The 18,050-nt window shown below is 47.0% G+C and overlaps 1 protein-coding gene across 16 annotated transcripts in view; it reads right to left on the reverse strand.

Moving 5' to 3' along the window:
• Nucleotides 1–18,050, reverse strand: part of PLEKHA7 (pleckstrin homology domain containing A7) — a 213,139-nt gene that overhangs the window by 63,541 nt on the left and 131,548 nt on the right. For 15 of the 16 annotated variants that reach the window (XM_032356705.1, XM_032356703.1, XM_032356698.1 and 12 more), the window contains 4 exons: nucleotides 11,008–11,119; nucleotides 10,074–10,178; nucleotides 7,353–7,425; nucleotides 5,855–5,955 (listed from right to left, as the gene is read on the reverse strand). In XM_032356705.1, coding sequence (XP_032212596.1) covers nucleotides 5,855–5,955; nucleotides 7,353–7,425; nucleotides 10,074–10,178; nucleotides 11,008–11,119 — 391 coding nt within the window. Of the gene's footprint in view, nucleotides 1–5,854; nucleotides 5,956–7,352; nucleotides 7,426–10,073; nucleotides 10,179–11,007; nucleotides 11,120–11,919; nucleotides 12,509–18,050 lie in introns of those variants that run through there. The other variant, XM_032356708.1, reaches the window with a different exon arrangement.

Raw genomic sequence — 18,050 nt, forward strand, 5'->3', positions numbered from 1 at the left:
GCATGACCGAAGAGAAAAGTTTAGGCTATGCCCAAAGGAAATGAGGGTGTACGCAAGGAAGATTTTACCTCAAAAACTTAAGGCTCCTAGGACAAGACTGCTTTCTTGGCCTTTAGGACTCTGGTCTTGATCCAGCACTAGGGAAAGAAACTGGAATGCTCATACCTCATGCTCCCAGCATCAGCCTTTAGAACACAGAAGCCAAGGCCAGGGCCCATCAACTGACTGATTCATTCTCTAACTCATTCATTTAACAATAATTTATCATTAACTGTTTATGTGAAAGGCACTATACCAGAAGGAACAGCCTTAATCCAGGTCCAGACAGTTTGCAGGCACATAGAAAGACTACAAATACCTACAATTGTAGTAAGTGTCACCAAGAAGCTGAGGAGGCTGTGAGAGGACTGCTGGGGACCCTGGCCGGCCCTGGAGAAGGACCTACCTACGGGAGTGACATTTAAGCTACCCTCTACATTGCAAGCAGATATTCTAGTAGAAGTAGCACAGAGCGACGTGTGGGACCCCAAAGTGGACAAGGGTATGACATGTTTGAGGATGAAGCCAGCATGCCTGGCAGGGAGGAAAAGAGACAGCAGGGCGAGGTGAAGCTACTGGAGTTGGCAGTGCCAGGTCACCAGGGCCTTGGGGTCATATTAGGATTTGTCTCGTGTACAAGAGCAAGGAGATGCTATTAAAGGGTTTGGGAAAAGGACTGGGGAAATCAGATTCTTGTCTGGAAAAAACACTCTGGCTGCAGTATGAAGAGATGAGAGCCGGGCTGGGGCAGATGAGATTGGGGGCAGGAGACCATTACAGGAGTACAGGTGAGAGATGGTGGAAGGGGCTGAAAAGGAGACGATCGCCCTGAGGCTGGACAAAGGTAGCAGATAATATCAGCAGGAGCTGGGAATGGACTGGACATGAGAGCTGAGAACGGCAACTGTCAAGGATAAGACTGTGAGGTTTATGACTTACAAAGACTATGGTGCCCGTTTGCTGACATTAAGAAGGAACTCCTCATGCCCAACCTTTGGGCTGACTGTGAGCAGCACACTGAACTGGGTAGGAGCTCAGGCCCTCGACTCAGCCTGACGTGCATGGTGAACCTGCCTCTTACCCCAGGGCATCTCTGGACCAGCGGCTCAACCTCCCCAGGCCTCTGTTTCCACACCTCTAAAATGGGACTGAGGGTGATGATGGTGTTTACCATTTAAGGCTACGTGAGCATTAAATGAGATAATGCATATATGGAACTTACAGCACCGCCTACCATTTTTTAGGCTCAAAAGATATGTTAGTTGAGGTTATTGTAGGGCCAGTCACTTGAACAATCTAAGCTGACTCACTGAACTTTCTAGAAATGTTGAGAAGACTCTTCTCTGCCTTCTCCCCATTGCTAATGTACAGAGAACAAAACAGAAATTACAAGGAAGCCTGAACTTGGGAAGTCTAAGTAGAGTCACTCAACGGCGACTTCACTATAAATGACTGCTCTGTGTGGTCTCTGTCTACAGAATGGGACAAGCTCCATCTACCCAGGCAGAACTGGCTGATGGGCTCGCCTTCCTGGTGAAGACTCCAACAGGTAAATCAACCACCCACAGTGCAGTGTTCTAAGAGGTGCACACATACAGAAGAATGGCACCTAAACTGTCCAGAGAGCTCTAGGAAGGCTTCCTGAGGAGGTAACCCCCAAACAGAGGCCTGAAGGACCAGTAAGAGCTGAGGAAAGACATTCTGGGCTATGGTTGAAGCTCAGGCACAGGCCTGTGGGCAAGAATGCTCTGGGGCCCCAGGCAACTGTCCATGGCTGGAGGGAATGTCTTAAGCTAGGAGTGGCTACAAATGGGGCTGTATAGATAGGCTGGGGCTGGTAAACCACGACCGGACTTTTTCCTGCAGGAAATGGGGAAACCGTTGGACGGGTTTATGGTGGGAGCAGAGCCTAAACAGATGTGCAACTCAAAACAGTCTGGAGGATGGGCTGGAGGCCGCAGTCTGCAGGCTGAAGCAGGCATAACCAATACCTAGAGAGCACTCACCCTGCAGACACTGTTCTGGCAGAAAGTTAGTTACCAACAGGAGGGATGACAACAGCCAAGACAGAAGTGTAGATGGTAGACAAAACTGAAATGGGAGAGGAATAGGGCAGCTCTTCCCCATTCTCTTCTTACCTCCTAATAACCTCCATGCTGATGGAGAGTCTAGAATATGAGCCCTGTGAAGGCAAGGACCTTACCTTCTCACTGTTATGTCCCCAGAATCTGTGTCCTACCAAGTAGAACAATGGAGCACATTGAAAGTTTGCTGAATATAAGTAAGTGAAAAACCACATGTCTCGGCGGGCCTTCAGAAAGAATCTAAAGCAGCAGTCTTAATTTTTCTTTTTTTTGGGGGGGGGGCATGAACCCTTTGGACGGTTTCGTAAATCCTAAGAACTCTTCTTAGAATGTTTCTATGAATGCAAATAAAATAAAGGAAATTTGTTGTACTGAAATATAGTTACCAAAACTTTCTTAAATGTGGCATAATGATATGGGTGGTTCTTTAATAAATCATTACATAAGAAATGTAGTAATAATAGGGGTACCTGGGTGGCTCAGTGGGTTAAGCCTCTGCCTTCAGCTCAGGTCATGATCTCGGGGTCCTGCGATCAAGCCCCGCATCGGGCTCTCTCATCAGTAGGGAGCCTGCTTCCCCTACTCTCTGCCTGCCTCTCTGCCTACTTGTGGTCTCTCTCTCTCTCTCTCTCTGTGTCAAATAAATAAATAAAATCTTAAAAAAAAAAAAAGGAAAAGAAATGTAATAATAATTATTGTAATTTCAAAGTGGTGATGAGCATAATCCTATTTCAAGATATTTACAATAGTCATAATGTGTTATGAAGATCTTTCTGGTTTCTACCGGTGACCAAGGCACAGGTGCTACAGATACCTGTTTTCCCCTGCTCTCCTAATCAAAGGAAACATTCCAGGTTCAAAAATGAAAGAAGTGATTCATCCATGGACACTGTAGAGCTCAGGTCAGGAACATTTGGTCTTAAGACAGAAGATCAGTTCAAAGGAGACCAGTAAGGGCTTTTTTCCCCATTAAGGATCCTTGAACCCTTTCCTGCATGGAGATGTTTTTTGCTTTAGATCCTGGATCTAAGGGGCAAGCTTGCTCAGAGATGACCAGCAGGCCAAGGACAGCTGTGCGTCCAGCAGGAGCTCTCTGGGGAGGCACCCAGATGAGCCAGCAGAGCAAAAAAGGCCTGGTGGTCAGGGCATTGTAGAATGCCTTCTAGACGCTACCAAGAGCCCTGCTTTGCCCTCCTACAGAGCTGTCTGTGTCTCGGGATCCATCTAGCACGAGCTGGTAAGGCACAGGGGCTGCCAGGCTGCACGCACAATTGAAAAAGAAAGACAAAGAAGGGACCAAATAACCTTTCAGGCTGTTCCTATCTACCACCACAGATCCTGTCAACAGTCTCAGGTAAGGTATCCTTAGCAACAGTCAGAGAATTTCAGCTCTGGACATAATGAAGAGTTGACATCAGAAGCAGGCATAAGGCCCAGGACACTAAACACTGTGCATTCCTCAGTGTGCCCAAGAACATAGATACTGAACTACCCAAGGGTCCCACTCACTGGCCCTGAAAAGAACCACGCTGCAACCCAAGGGAAAGGGAACTCTTCCACTATCAGGAAACCACAGCTGGTTCTGTGGAGAACCAGCAAGATACCACTCGACCTGCCTGCAGCAGCTTCTGTCTGTTCTCAAACCCTAAAGACCCCCCACAGGGATTCCCCACATACATGCATGCTTTCTGTCTCTCAGACAAAAAAATTAGCTAAGGACACTCTTACTGAAGTCCTTCTAAGAAAATTTTTTTCAAAAAGAAAAGAGTCTATGACACATAAAAGATGTTTTTCTAAATCTGTTTTCACACCTCCCCAATGAAGTGTTAAGATGAAATATATATAGTTACAGTCAGTTACTGTGACCATATTTCAAATGCTGTCCCTGAAAATTACATACAACATTATCCCAACTGTTTGCCCAGTAGCAACACTGAACCCTAGAAAGGAAGGTGTTCTGAGGAAGACTTTTAGGCTGCAAAAGAGCAATCTGGAACCCACTGAACACAATGGTTTCAGAGCCATCAATCAGCAGGAGAGGCCTCTGAATGATTAAATAAAAGAGTATTCCTAAAATGGTAACAACAGACATTCATTCAAATCACTTCCTACCTCCTGCAGTGTGCATGCAAGAGGTGACCAAAATAAGATGTGGAAGTAGAGAGGAAGAGAAAGAAATTGTCCTCCCTCCCTGAATGCAACTGTAAGAGGACATAGTTCACATTCAAGTTCTGTCACCACCATCTTCCAGCTTTGTAACTTTGAGCAAGTCTCTTAAGTACTCTAATCCTCATGTTCTTAATCTATAGAACAAACTTCGTAACACTGACCTTACAACATTGGCTCTCCACAGCCTTACATGAGCTTACGTGGATGGAAGAACTTCTCTGGTCATTAACAATTTTACAAATAAAAGGCATGCAACAAGAAATAGGGAAGGATCCCAGAATCTTCAACCAACAGCAACTCTGCAGTCATCGGGGCTTGTGACAGCCAAGGGAAAGAGAGGACAGTTCAAACCTGGCAAAGAACAAAGCTAAATCATCAGTCCAGAAGGAAAGGTAGACGGTGAGACTGACTTTCCAAACACCACCCCCACAATGGACTCAAGATCAAGATGCTGACGCAGACCCTGTGGATACCAACGCTCTCTTTAACCCTCACAGAGAATTCTGGGTGTTTTATCTTGTGCTTTTCCATGATCCTTTAGCTCTCTATGGCTGGCAAACTTGACTTCTGTTCAACCTCTGCTTTAGTACCTAATGTCCGATACTTAGCTTACACCCTCAACATATGAACAGCTAAGCCACATGAGTAGTGGAAGCAGGGGCCCCTTTCCCCACTTGAAATGCGCTCGCTTCATTGCCTTGTATCCTGAGCAATGTGAGAGGGCGTTCCCCTGTGGTTACTGGCACCAAGGGCTGCTTACTTCAGTGCTGAGACTTGCACTCAACCGCCAATTAAATAGAACTTCAACTCACCCTATCCTTACCATCCCTAGGAGACCCAAAAAACAGCAGAAAGGAAGGAATGCATGGAAGTAACCAGACGAGGTGGCCTCAGGATTCCCCAAGTTTGGGCCTGACCGCCACCTTCCTGGAGCCTCCACACCCAGCTCTGAAGAGGCCAGAGGGCGTCAAAGGACCACCATCAGTCATGACAGCCACACTCGCTTGACATGTGACCAAGCAGAAAACAGAAAAGGGGTTTTACTGTTGGAGGGATTTCCGTGGGAATCTTTAGTGATCCAGAAAACAGATCAAATTTGATTCTATTTGCTTTTCAAAAAGAAAAACGAAGCAGACAAACTTGAAAAGCTCTTCAGCGTGAGCTTCTAACCTTCGATGTAAGTTTTCTTAACAGAATTGCTATAAATCCATGATGAGTGACCGTCACTTACTGCAAGTGATGGACACTAATTAGACCGGCTGATTGCAGTGATTAGAAGGCATGAGGGGGACTAGGGATCACAGGACTAGTAGAGATAGGAAAGACGGTCTGAACACTTGAGCAAAGCTGAGGGACTCAGAAGCTCAGATACAAATGAAAGTACTTCTGATGTGGTATTATCATTTAAAGAATTTACAACATTGTTAACATGCACCTGAAATACACTAGCTTCTTAAATTCCCCCCACTCCCCACATAAAACAACTGCTTTTATGAGGACATTTTTAGGAACATAAAGTTTGTTAGGATGGAGCTGCAACCCTGGAGGGGAGGGGGCAGTACCTTAAAGGAATACTTGCGACTTATGCGGTCCTCAGGGGCTACAGGTGAGATCACATAGCTGGGCAGAGGGATGCTCCCAAGGACCGCTTCTTCTCGGCTGTCTTTGAATGGAAAAAACGCATCAGAATCACCTTCTGTGGCCCCTTTCCTGGGTTGGGCCATCCCACTGCCCCCGTTCAAGGCCCCGTATAGCTCCCTAGGACTACTGTCATCACTGATCGTCCATTCAGGTGCTCCCTGGGGACCTTGCGGTTAATGCAGGAATGACACAGGTAAGTCAGACAGGGTCAGACACAGGCACGGAGACATGCTCAGTGCAACCTGTGAACTCCTGAAACAGGGCAGTATGCCGAGTACTGTGAGAACACAGAGGCAGAAGTAGCACACAGTCTGAGGAGGCGGAGAAGGCTTTGGAAGGAGATAACTAAAGTGTTTTAAAGGATGGGGAAGAGCATTCGGGGAAGAACAAACCTCATAGGCAAAGTTAGAGCACGTGCAAAATAGCCTACCTTCTACATCTAGTCTCCTCCTCCTCCAAACTATCTTCATCACAGAGGTAACTTCCTAATGACAGCGTTGGTCCTGCTGCTCTCCTACTCAAAGACACTTGCTGACTGCCCACCGGATGCAAAACGCAGCTCAACTTACTCTACCTACTGGCACAACCCCCTTGCATTTTGGCCCATACCCACTTCCTGAGCCATCTTTCTACCATGTCCTGCATGAAAGACTCCCTTTGGCCTCACAGGTCTGTCCTTCCACTTTCTTCTGCTTCCAGAACTTTATTCAAGTTGCTTCCTCTGCTTGAAATTCCCATCTGCCCCCATACGCAGGCAAAGCTCTACCTACCTTTATAAGCCCAACTCAAATCCCATTGAGAAGCCTCCCCCAATTCTCCAATATGGAATTAATTTATTGCTCCCTCTGAATTGCTTAAGCACACTGAATGTCCTCTACGGCACCTAACACAGCCTAGTCTGTCTTACAAGAAAACTCTCTCTTCCTCCACATTTTGAGTCTTACTTCTTTCTCACTATTGCACAGCCCTAACTCTTTGTACTGGCATTCCAAAAATGTACATGTGGCCAACCCAATTCACAAGTTGGTTCATCCAATATTACAGGGGATAGATCCAGACAACAAGTTATAAAATACAGAGATTTATCTGTACTTCCCACCTCTCCAGATGGTGTCGAAGGTATGCCTGTGTTCCAAATGGGGTAGAAGCTGAGACAACTCCAGACTTGGAAAGCCTAAGTAGCAGATAAGCTGGATTCTATTTATTTTAACTCAACAAGTGGCACTTCAAGTATAAGGACTGGTAAAAATGAAGTCACCAGCCATTCACATATGTAAAAGTGAACACTTTAGCAAGTAAAGAGGTTATAAACTAGCTTGGGCCACTGGTCCAGTCACTGGATTTGAGAATATAACCCCTGTATCACCTCACCATCCCCTCCCGCACAAAGAGCCCTTGATGTCCTGAGCCTCAGCTCACCTTTATAGTAAAACAAGCAATAATCAGCCAGCACAAACCACCTCCTTTTCCATAGTCTCATTCCAGAACTGTCCTGCAAAGCAAAGAAAACTAATCAGACAATATCTGAGCATACTCTTCCCCCTTTCCAATCATGCAAGGCGTGATGTTAGAACCAAGACTTACCCATAGCCACTCGTTCTTTCAATAAATTAATGAATTAATAAGTTTATCACATGATCATTTTTTAATAGGACTTTAAAATTTAGATTCAACGACGGTTTGTCCCCAGGAAGTTTTGTGTGTTTCCTGGAAACAGATTAATGTAAATATCTTCCTTTTAGAAAGGAAGATGTGAATTCAAAAAATACAGTTCTTCCATTAAGAAAGAAATCCGTTTTTAACAAAAAGGAAGCTATTTATTTATTTAGGTGCTATTCTGGAAAATATCTTCTCTTTTGCTGAAGAGAAAATTGATTTACACAGAATGGATTTTCCTTTCATTCAGTGTAAAGAGACTTGGATTGTCTTGCTATCAATTGCCTCATAACATTAATTTGTCTTTATGCATCTAAAATGTAAATCAAGACATTCATTAAAAATATTTTAGGTGATTGTAAATGCTCTAAAAAAAAATAATAAATAAGGCCAGGGTAGGAAAATAGTAGGGCTGTAGGGTCATTTTTCTCCCAAACCTAGGAAAATTCCAGAGTTGCCTTTAGCTGTTAAAACTGTTTTCCTGGGTACCTGGGTGGCTCAGTTGGTTAAATGTCTCAGGTCATGATCCCAGGGTCCTGGGATCAAGTCCCACATCGGGCTCCCCGCTCAGCGGGAAATCTGCTTCTTACTCTCTCTCTCTGCCTGCTGCTCTGCCTACCTGTGCTCTCTCTCTCTCTGTCAAATAAAATCTTTAAAAAAAAAAAAAAGTTTTCCTTCTGCAAATTTTTCGACAAGTTTAAATTTAAAAAAATAATAGTTGTGTTAGTCTCTAAATCTAAGCACAGCATGAAGTTTTGTTCACTCTCCACTTACTAAAGTGCTAAAAACAAATTTAACTTGCTGAGTTCATGCATCTCTTGGCTTTATCTTCTGCTCTGACCAGATGATCTCTAATATCTTGGCATATTGCTTTGTTTGGAAAACTCCTCTCCATCCTTTCACACCTAGTGCAAATGTCACTTCCTCTGGGAAGCCTTTCAGGACTCCCCAAGCACAGCTACATTCTCTGTGTTGTGTGTCCACAGCACTCCACACAGGCCTCTTACAGTTACTGGGCTGGGCCGTGGGGCTGGGGAGAATTACTTACAGCCCCTTCCTTCTCCCTCCACATATCAAAGGAGCATACTTTTGCTTAATGGGGACGGGGATGCAAGTGGAAAAGTCAGAAGGTTATTCAGGCAAAGAGTTGGGCAGAGAGGCAAGGAAAGAGACACAGCTGTGAGGGAAGCAGAGTCACTGAGAGAGATGCCAGCACTGTGTCTGACAGAGAAGGTTAGCTATGGAAGCTGCCTTGGGGAGTCTGATGGGAAAGAGATTTCGAGGGGACTTCCAGGAACCTCTTCCATGTAGTGCTCAATATAATGCCCTCTTCTGTCTTCCCTCAAAGCATTTGGTAAAAATTAACATCTTGGAGTTTGTGTTTTTTGGATGGTATGGTATGTGAGAGACCATGAGGGCAACGAGAGGACATGTGAGAGAGGTGTCTGTTTCCCCAGGAAACTGAGTTCCTCAATGGCAGGAACCACATGTTATTCAGCTCTTTATCCATGCTGTGGAAGCAGTTAGAACATGGCAGGCAGGGGCGCCTGGGTGGCACAGTCAGTTAAGTGTCCAATTTTTGTTTCCAGCTCAGGTCATGATTTCAGGGTTGTGGGATCAAGGCCCATGTTGGGCTTTGCATTCAGTGCAGAGCCTACATAAGATTTTCCCTGTCTCTTCCCCTGCCCCTCCCTGCTGCATGCGCTCTCTCTCCCTCTCCCGAAAACAAATAAATCTTTGAAGGGATCTTAAAAAAAAAAAAAAAAAGAACCTGGCAGGCACTTGGTAAATGAATAGGCAGAAGGACGAATGGATGGATGGCAAGGAGAGAAGGAAGGAGAAAAAAGGGACATGCTCTCTGGCCCTGGGAACTCACAGTCTATTTGTGGCCAGAGGACACGAGACAGAACAATTGGTAGCGAGTATTAGAGATGCATGATAGCCTCAGGGGAGCTGACAGGGCTTCATGAGTGGAGGGATGTAGGAAAAGAAAGAGCTGTTTCTAACCAGGGTACCTAGGAGAACGGTGATATCATCACTAAAAAGAGAGGTAAGGGTGAGGCGGCAATGAGCTGAGTTTGGCTGATTCGGAATCCAAGGTGCTAGGGGAGCTAGACATGTGTGCTAGACCAGGGGAGAGGAAAAGAGGATTTTTCAGCCAAATGATAGCAAAGGCTCTTTAACATCAAGAGGTCAAGTGCTGGCCAGGGACTGGTGGTAAGGATGGATTCACACTGACCCACCCAGTGAGTGCCTGGGTCCCAGGGCAGCCAATAGTACTGGGAACCCAAGGGGTCAAGTAGGTTTGGGGAGGGAAGCTATAGCCACTGAGCACTCATAAAAATGGACAACACATCTCCCTCAGACAAAGCCAGGAACAGAGAGCTTATTAAGAGTCTGTTCTCAGCTCCCAGGGGCCAGGGTAAGGACGGAGATCAGCTAGAGCCACCCCCCTCCCCCACCCTCGCCTCCCAGTCTCCTCACCTGCTTGTGCAGCCATCCCCTCACCACCACCGGAACATTGGGGTTCCTCCGAATGGCCTGGTCCCTCTTCCCAAAGCTGTGGACTTTATTGCTGGACTTCATGATCTAGGAAGAAGCAGACTCGAATTCTAGCAGCACTTAGGGGACTTCGGGAGTCACAAAAAGCACCTACACGATAGGAGAGCTGTAGGCTCCTCTGCCTTACTCTGAGTAGCAGTGCCCTTTGATGAAAAGAATAGCAAGGAGACCAGAATAGGTGGGCACAAGGCCACAGCATTTTAATTAAAAGGTGAATCCAAGGCCTAGCAGACTTCCCGTCCAGGTCACGGAGGGAAAAAGACAAAAACAAAACAACAACAAAAAAACTTAAAGGGATTTTTCAATGAACTTTCACCAGCAGCTGTTGGCCTTCATATGTCCTAGTCTTTCTGGAGCAAAGCTACTTTTCCATCATAGATTTTGCCAATTTCCAGCTATTTACCGTCCTACTTGGGTTCAGTCCTCAGCGCTCACCCCTTCTCTGCGATGCTGGTTCTTTTCCCTGCTCCTCAGTCAATGGTCCCACATCTCACCTTTCCTAGGCCCACCGGCCACAAATCCCACTAGGCAGTCTCATAACACACCTGTGAACAGAGCTGTGGCCCTCCCAAGACAAGTCAGGAAAATGAAGAAGGTCGTGCTCGCTTCGGCAGCACATATACTAAAAATAGGAAAATGAAGAAGGCATCCAAAGACTCAGATGTCAGTCCCAGTTCTGCCAGAAATCACCTGTTTTCTTGGACAAGTGACATAACCCCAGCTGGTCTCCCTTCCTGATCTGACCTCTGGAAAAGATAACTCTTACATGCCTCCCTCACAAAACAATGGTGGCAGTCGATGGGCACCTGCACAATATTAAAGGGTGGAAGGAAGGAGTGAGTGGCCAGGAGCTCACCTTGGGACCAGGCTTGGCCTCCACGGTGGACGTGGTTCCAGCTGTGGACGTCTCACTGACCATGCTGGACGGCCTTTGGTTTCTCTCTTGCTTTGACATATGTGGATGTGGCCTGTGGGAAGACATGGGAGAGTCCAGTAAGTGCCAGGCTGCAGTGGAAGTGGAACCTGAGATTTGCTCCAAACTAGAACTGGTTCATGTGCCATGACTGATCTTTTGGAGAATACCAGATTCCAGAATGTACCACAGGACCACAAAGTCCGCCTGCTTCAGGGACTCAAGATGATCACACATAGCTGGGCACACCTTCATGGCTGACACTCCACAAAGGGGTCAAGGCCATCAATCCTGCCTGCTGTCCTAAGGTCCCTACATTTAATCTCTTAATGGGGTATCTGTGGCAACTGCCCAATCAGATGTGCACACACAGCTGTGCCACTCTTCACATGAGAGAAACCCATACTCGTTACACACACACACACACACACACACACACACTCACTCACATATACCCCTCCATTTTTCTGGCTCCCAAAAGAAACTGCTTATAATTAGTAATAAGAAATCACTTGCGCACACATCCACACCCCCAGATACACACAGAGAATTGCTTACATAAATGCCAGTGGGGCTTGCCTCCCAAAATAGATTACTCAACAAAGAACCCTATTCTAGGAACACTCCTTTGCCCCAAAATAGAACCATTAGAGATATTAACCCCTTGTGCCACGCTTGGGAGCAGGAAGCAATGAAACATGCCTGGACCCCAGTGGAGAGTCCCTCTGCGCATCCCCAACAGCACCCAGAGACACCATGCTTCCCGTCAAGAAGGTCTGCCTGCGCTGAGAGAGCCAGAACTCTGGGAACATCTCAGTAGGACACTCAAGAGACATTGCAGAGAACCCTTCTCACCTGCCTCCACACAGCCCCAGCATCCGGCAGTCTTTCCAAGCCTGGATGGCAGCGAGTGCCTCCAACAAATTCAGTGCCTATCCCTGAACAGCTTGATGCCTGATTCCCAGACTCTACTAACTCCGGGATCAGTAAGCCTTCCTCCAAGTATGAGTCTCCTCGTTCTGTGGCTCGGTTCCCTGATGGGCAACACGATCCAGGCAGCAGCAATATACTGAGGCTCTCTGCCTGAGGAGAGGTGGAAATCGGATTTGGAGGCCTGGGCCAGGAGCCTGAAGAGAGGGAGCATCCAGACAAGACCCAACAAGGAAGCAGCACTCTGGGTGTCCATTCGCCAGGCTCACTTTTACAGAGGTGCCACGAGGAAAAATCCTAGTTTCCACCTGGAGATAGGCGGTTTCCTTCAAAACCACTTCTGCACAAAAGATAAGGGATCCTTCTTACGCCCCAAGACGGAGCCCCGACACCCGGCACCATGACTTCTTCACAGAAGTAGCTGTGACCACCGTGCTCTCTGAGCTGCGCCAACAGCAGGACCACTGCAGTGGGACCAGCTTTCCGAGAGGCTGAGCTCTACCGGATGCTTGGCAGCTGGAAGTGCAAGTCCCACCAGGCAGAAAGATCACTGGCTCCTTATCAGCTCAGGCACTCACTCCAGATTCCCCACCCCCGGCCTCCATCCCAGCCAGACTTTTGTTACTGCTCCCCACTCAGAGAATGTCACAGCACTCAGCCCGCTCACTGTTGGCAGAGGCTGCATGCAGCAGAGAGATAATCGCCAAGAGCGGGGTGAGAAAGGCCCTGAGAGGCTGCCTTGTCCAGCCCCTGCCTCCGGGCACAACTATGCCCAAAACGTCTGCCTGGAACCTAGTCTTGCCTGACGTTCAGATTTCCAGAGGTTGAGACAAGGATGAGTTCTCAGGTATGGCGGCTATAGCTCTATGCCAAAATTAAGGACACAAAGTCTAACAATAACAGAGGTTTGTTTGGGATTTATCAAGTTGAAATTGCTCCCATTTAAGACACAGAGGATTATTATAGAATATTTGGAAAATATTTTTTAAAAAGCTAAAAGAAAAAAAATTATCATAGTCTTGCTACCCAAAGGAAAATCATTTTTAACACTTGGTACATATCCTTCCATTCTTCTTTATATGTCTGGTTTTGGGGGTGGGGGAAAAGAGAGCTTTTTTGTTTTTATATAATTGTTATGATACTATGTTTATGATTTTGCATTTTGATTTTTTAAACTTATTATAAATTAAACATTTTCTCTATTATTTTCAACACATCAACATCATCTTATTTCTTTACTTTTATTTCTTTTTACGTAAGCTCTATGCCCAAAACGGGGCTTGAATCAACAACCTTGAGATCAAAAGTCACATGCTCTGCCAACTGAGCTAGCCAAGCACCGCAATAACCACATCATTTTAAATGACCACATCACATTCCATCAACTGACTATACTATTCCTCCTCTGTGGGACAAAGAAAGGCTATTTGGATAGATGTGTGACTGGCCTGGAAGGGCCTGGAAGGTCCAGGATGATGGCCACTTGCACCCTTTCTGTACCTTACAATCTTGAGCTCTGACTTTAATCACCTCCTGCTTTCTAGCCCCATATCCCCACCCCATTCAGGGATGCTGATTGTTCAGGGAGCTCCTCCAGACAACCATACTGTCCTACACCTTGGATGGGTGAGGAAGGAAGGTATGACCACCACCTAAGGAGCCAATTATGAAAAGATTTCAGCTGGAGAAGGACTGGTTGTGGTCCCAACACTGAACATCACTGAGGGACAGTGGAACACGGTGGTTTGTGGTGGGGGCAGGGAGGGGGGTGGCTGGAGGGTGGCAGAGTACAAGAGAAGAAGAAAGAAAAACATGAGGACAATTCCATCTTCATTTACAGAGACCTCTGCTCAGCCACACCCAGAGAAAGCTGGCTTATCAGGCGATATGACTAAAGCCCAAACTATATCTGCCCCAGAGAAGAGACTGTGTTGTCTCTACAAACAGTGAATGTCTTCATCAGGGCTCCCCATGAGCAGGGACAGCTCCCAGCTTGAGCAACAGTTTCAACCCCTACCTCATAGTCCCTGACCTGGCTCTTTGAAAGAACAAGGTGCACACAGCTACGCACTCAGCCCAGTGACAAGATCGGCCTTCAGAGGATGTTCTCTACATCTCCTTAATCACAGTAATGAACTCCCATGTCTCCCAAGGGTAAATATGACTTTGGGACATAACTAGTTATCTGGAACTACAACTAGTTTAAAAAACAAAGCAAAACAAAACACGTGGTGGCCATGCTTGGAATACCACTGGGTACGCCCCAAAAAAGGATATAAAAAAAGTCTCAGGGTACCTGGGAGGCTCAGTCAGTAAAGCATCCATCCGATTCTTGATTTCAGCTCAGGTCATGACCTCAGGGTCCCAAGACTGAGCCCCATGTCAGGCTCTGCACTGAGCACGAAGCCTGCTTAAGAATCTCTCTCTCTCTCCATCTGCCCTTCCACTTACCCCCAACCTAAAAAAAAAAAGAGCCTCAAAAACAATTTTCCCACTTGGCTGAAAAGCTGGCTTGGATGGAAAGTTCTGGAGGCTGTTTACCATATGTTTTGAACAACAGGACTATCAATGGTGTTATATATTTATATAGCCTCCCAAAGTGAGACAATACTGAAAGAATCACCTTTCAGTGAACACAGGTGTGTTCCCCACTTAAGAGCCTGGTGGGGCAGAGACTGACTCTGTCTTCAACTCCTCAGACTCAAGATCCATCCTCTCCTGAGGGAGAGGAACCTGCGCCCCTGAGCTGAGTATCTGTGAAAGGTGGTTCAGTGAACAGCATGCCCTCAAGCACATGAGTCACACAGCTCCCAGGTGAGGAGACCAAGACACCTGCACACGCTATGGGAAGGCAGACTCTTGGTGTCATTAAATAAAATCTATTAACTTAAAAGCCTGTTTGCCAGGTTTCTGGATTCCCAAAGTACAGTGGGACGATTTGAACAAAGACGTCTCTTTCCTTGGCTTGGGCTACATGAATGCTGATTATTTTGCTGGAGGGATGTGGGCTGAAGTTCAAAACAGTGAGCTAGAGTTTTAACTCAACTGCCTCCCAGCTGAAATGAACAAAAGAAGTTAGAACTAGATAAAACTCAGTCTGGAGATGCCCAGTAGCAAAGTGATTTCATCCTACTCTAAACTTCCTGAAGGATGTGTCAAGTGAGCCTGGACAGAAAATCACTTTCTCTGTCTCTCAGTTTCTTCCTCTATAAAAGGAACTGCTTCTGCCAACTACTTACCCAGGACCAAATGCATACAACACTGACAATGTGGTTAAGAGGGAGGTTATAAATTCAGAAGTCATTTTTTTCTGTTGGGTCTGAATTGAGCTGAGTTTGGTTACTAGGATCCCCAGATGCCTCCCGGTAACATCATGAACAAGAGTAAGCTGTAGTGGGATCACGGCAACACCCTTCCCTACCCTATCGCTATCTTAGTAGGTAGGTCACCAAGCCAAGAACCAGCAAACCTTAGGATCGGTACACAAGGTCAAGCAAGCAGAGGTACTGGACTGGACTTGTCCAGCACCTACTATGTGCTAGGCACTCCGCCTGCATTATCTCCCTTAACCCTGGAGAGCCAGCTTTACCATATCCATTTTGTAGATAAGAAAACTGAGGCTAAGTGAGATGAATGACTTGTCCAGGATAGAAGTTGGACTCCAGCACCTGGATTTTGCCATAGAATCATCATCCCAAGGCAAGTCTCAATGTGTGACAGAAGCAGGCTGTTGATGCTCTTCTCAGTCCCAACCCCCCTCTCCAAACCAAGAGGATCCTAGGGTGGTGGAAAGACCAGGAGCCTGGAATAACCAGGTTTCAACAAAACTCTACAGTTTAGTCACTCCTACACAAGTCACATTATTTACATCATTTCTTTGGGCCTCGGTATCTATTTCTGCAAAACGGGATGAAAACTATTTTCACCTCAAAAATGTTTCTGTGGATTCTAATGACCTTTTGAAAACCATGACACATTACACTAAATGAAAAGCTCTGTTGTGGCTGTTCCCAGTAGAGACCCCAGAATTTAAATCTCAGGTACACTCTATTTTTACTTCCAAGGCACTTCTCTCCCAGAAAGCTCAAGGTGCCAAACAATTAGCTTCTAAACAAATCATTTCCTAGAAACACCCCTATAAGCACCTTATCTAGGTGGGGCTCCTTTAAACTGTAATAAACCTGTGGCTGGGGGACCGGACTCCTATTCTTTCCCCAGGAGGTTAGAAAGCTATGGGGAATTGGGACTGCCCTATTGAGAAGCCATCATTAGATGTCACTTGTATCCCATCAATTCCTAGAAAAATAGGCCCCCAAATTAATTCCCTGTCCTCAAGGATTCTACACAGAGAGCTCAGCCAGAATTAACACTACAAGAGGAGGGTGTATGAAAAGAGGCACACTCGCTCACAACCAGCACATTTTTTAAAGTGCTCACACCCACCACCTAAGGGGTTTGGGAAAAGCAATGCACAAAGAAAAGCAGAAATAAAATAAAGTTCTTGTCCCAAGCAGGCAGACACCTCCACACCCCCTCTTCTCAGAGAAAGAGACACACACAGACAGACGGCCAACGCTCACTGTATACTCCCAGCACCCCGGGGGAGGCTGTCTGACACAGGTTTTCATTCAGCAAGTATGGCCTTGTTACTCAACTGTGGCTTTCTGTGCTCCTTCCCCTCCCCGCTCAACTCCTCTCTGGAACACAGGCTCCAGTTCCTCATCCCACCCCAACCCAGGAGCTGGAAACCAGCCTGAAGAACACCCCTCACCTGGCATGAAAACAGTCCAGTGAGCCCCCAAACCCAAGCATTGCTCTGAACTCAGCCTAAGTCCTGCTCAGCCATATGACCTTGGACCAGTTTCTTCTGCTGTGTGCTGTCCATGCCCAGTGCCTCAGTCTGTGCAGGGGAAGAACCAGACCTTGACCTCTACTGTTCCTCCCACCTCTGCTTTGCTACTACAGAGATGCTAAACAGGAGCCATTGGCCAGCCCACCTCTTACCTCTCAGACCCGCCCCACCCACCCACCCTTACCAGGCAGCCACTCCCCCACTAGAAAACACCTTTCTAATGGAGATTGGGGGGTGGGGGGAGAAGGCGCGCTTCTCAGACCAAGGAGGTAAAAGAGGAGGACCAGAGGGGTAGTCCCAGGAAGAAACAAAATGACACCAAGCAGCAGCTTCCCTTCCAGAGCAGAGCCGCCACTGCAGCATCTTCCCCCATACACAGAGCCCGAAACGTGACTACTGCATGGCAGCGACCGCACCCCCAGTGCTGGTGCCCTTGGAGACATCAATGCCAGAGCCAGATCAACACTAGCGCCACCTCTTCCCTACCTGTGACCATCACAAACGTCGTCTCCTAGACCAGGAAGGAAAACTGAACAGTCAAGTTTCTGCATCTGCTTGCCAGATGTTTCCATTCTTCCTCGTTTTTTTTCTGCTGCCATGGCAACCAAATGCAACAGGCAAAGCTAGCCCAAGCTTGCCAGGCTGGAGAGACAAGGTGCTGGTTCTATCAGCAGCGCAGTCTGGGCTCAGCAGAGGAGCCACAGGACAGACCCAGAGTTGGCCTGGACCCCCACCCTCATCCTGTGCTCTTCACCTCTCACTGCAAATTCTTACCAACTTGTAGCGGCAGGAGGAGCAGCAGCCAGCCCCTGGTTTCCCAGCAGCAGGGGACAACCCACCCCCAGGCCCATACTCTGCATAGGCCTTGGAGAGTCAGGCCCTGCCTCTACACAAGGAAGAAGTCAAAGGTCAGGAAGATACCTCTTACCTTCAGCAAAGTATGGTTTATAGTGGTGTCCTCCAAATACCACTCATGACATTCCAGGCCATTCCGACCTACAGTTCTTTTCCAGACATGCCAATGAGAAAATGGGGCTGCTCAGACTCCAGTGGAAGGAACAAGCTAGCCTCACGAGGAAGCCAAGAGAGGCAGGCCAAGAAAGGGTCCCCTCCAGGTTAAGGAATCTAGGAGATTGGGGTACCTTCCACCTGGCTCCTGAGCAGAGCAGCAGGCTTCTGAACTGCCAGAGCACATAGTCTCAGC

This window comes from Mustela erminea, chromosome 9 (assembly GCF_009829155.1).
Source record: "Mustela erminea isolate mMusErm1 chromosome 9, mMusErm1.Pri, whole genome shotgun sequence".
NCBI classification, from domain to species: Eukaryota; Metazoa; Chordata; class Mammalia; order Carnivora; family Mustelidae; genus Mustela; species Mustela erminea.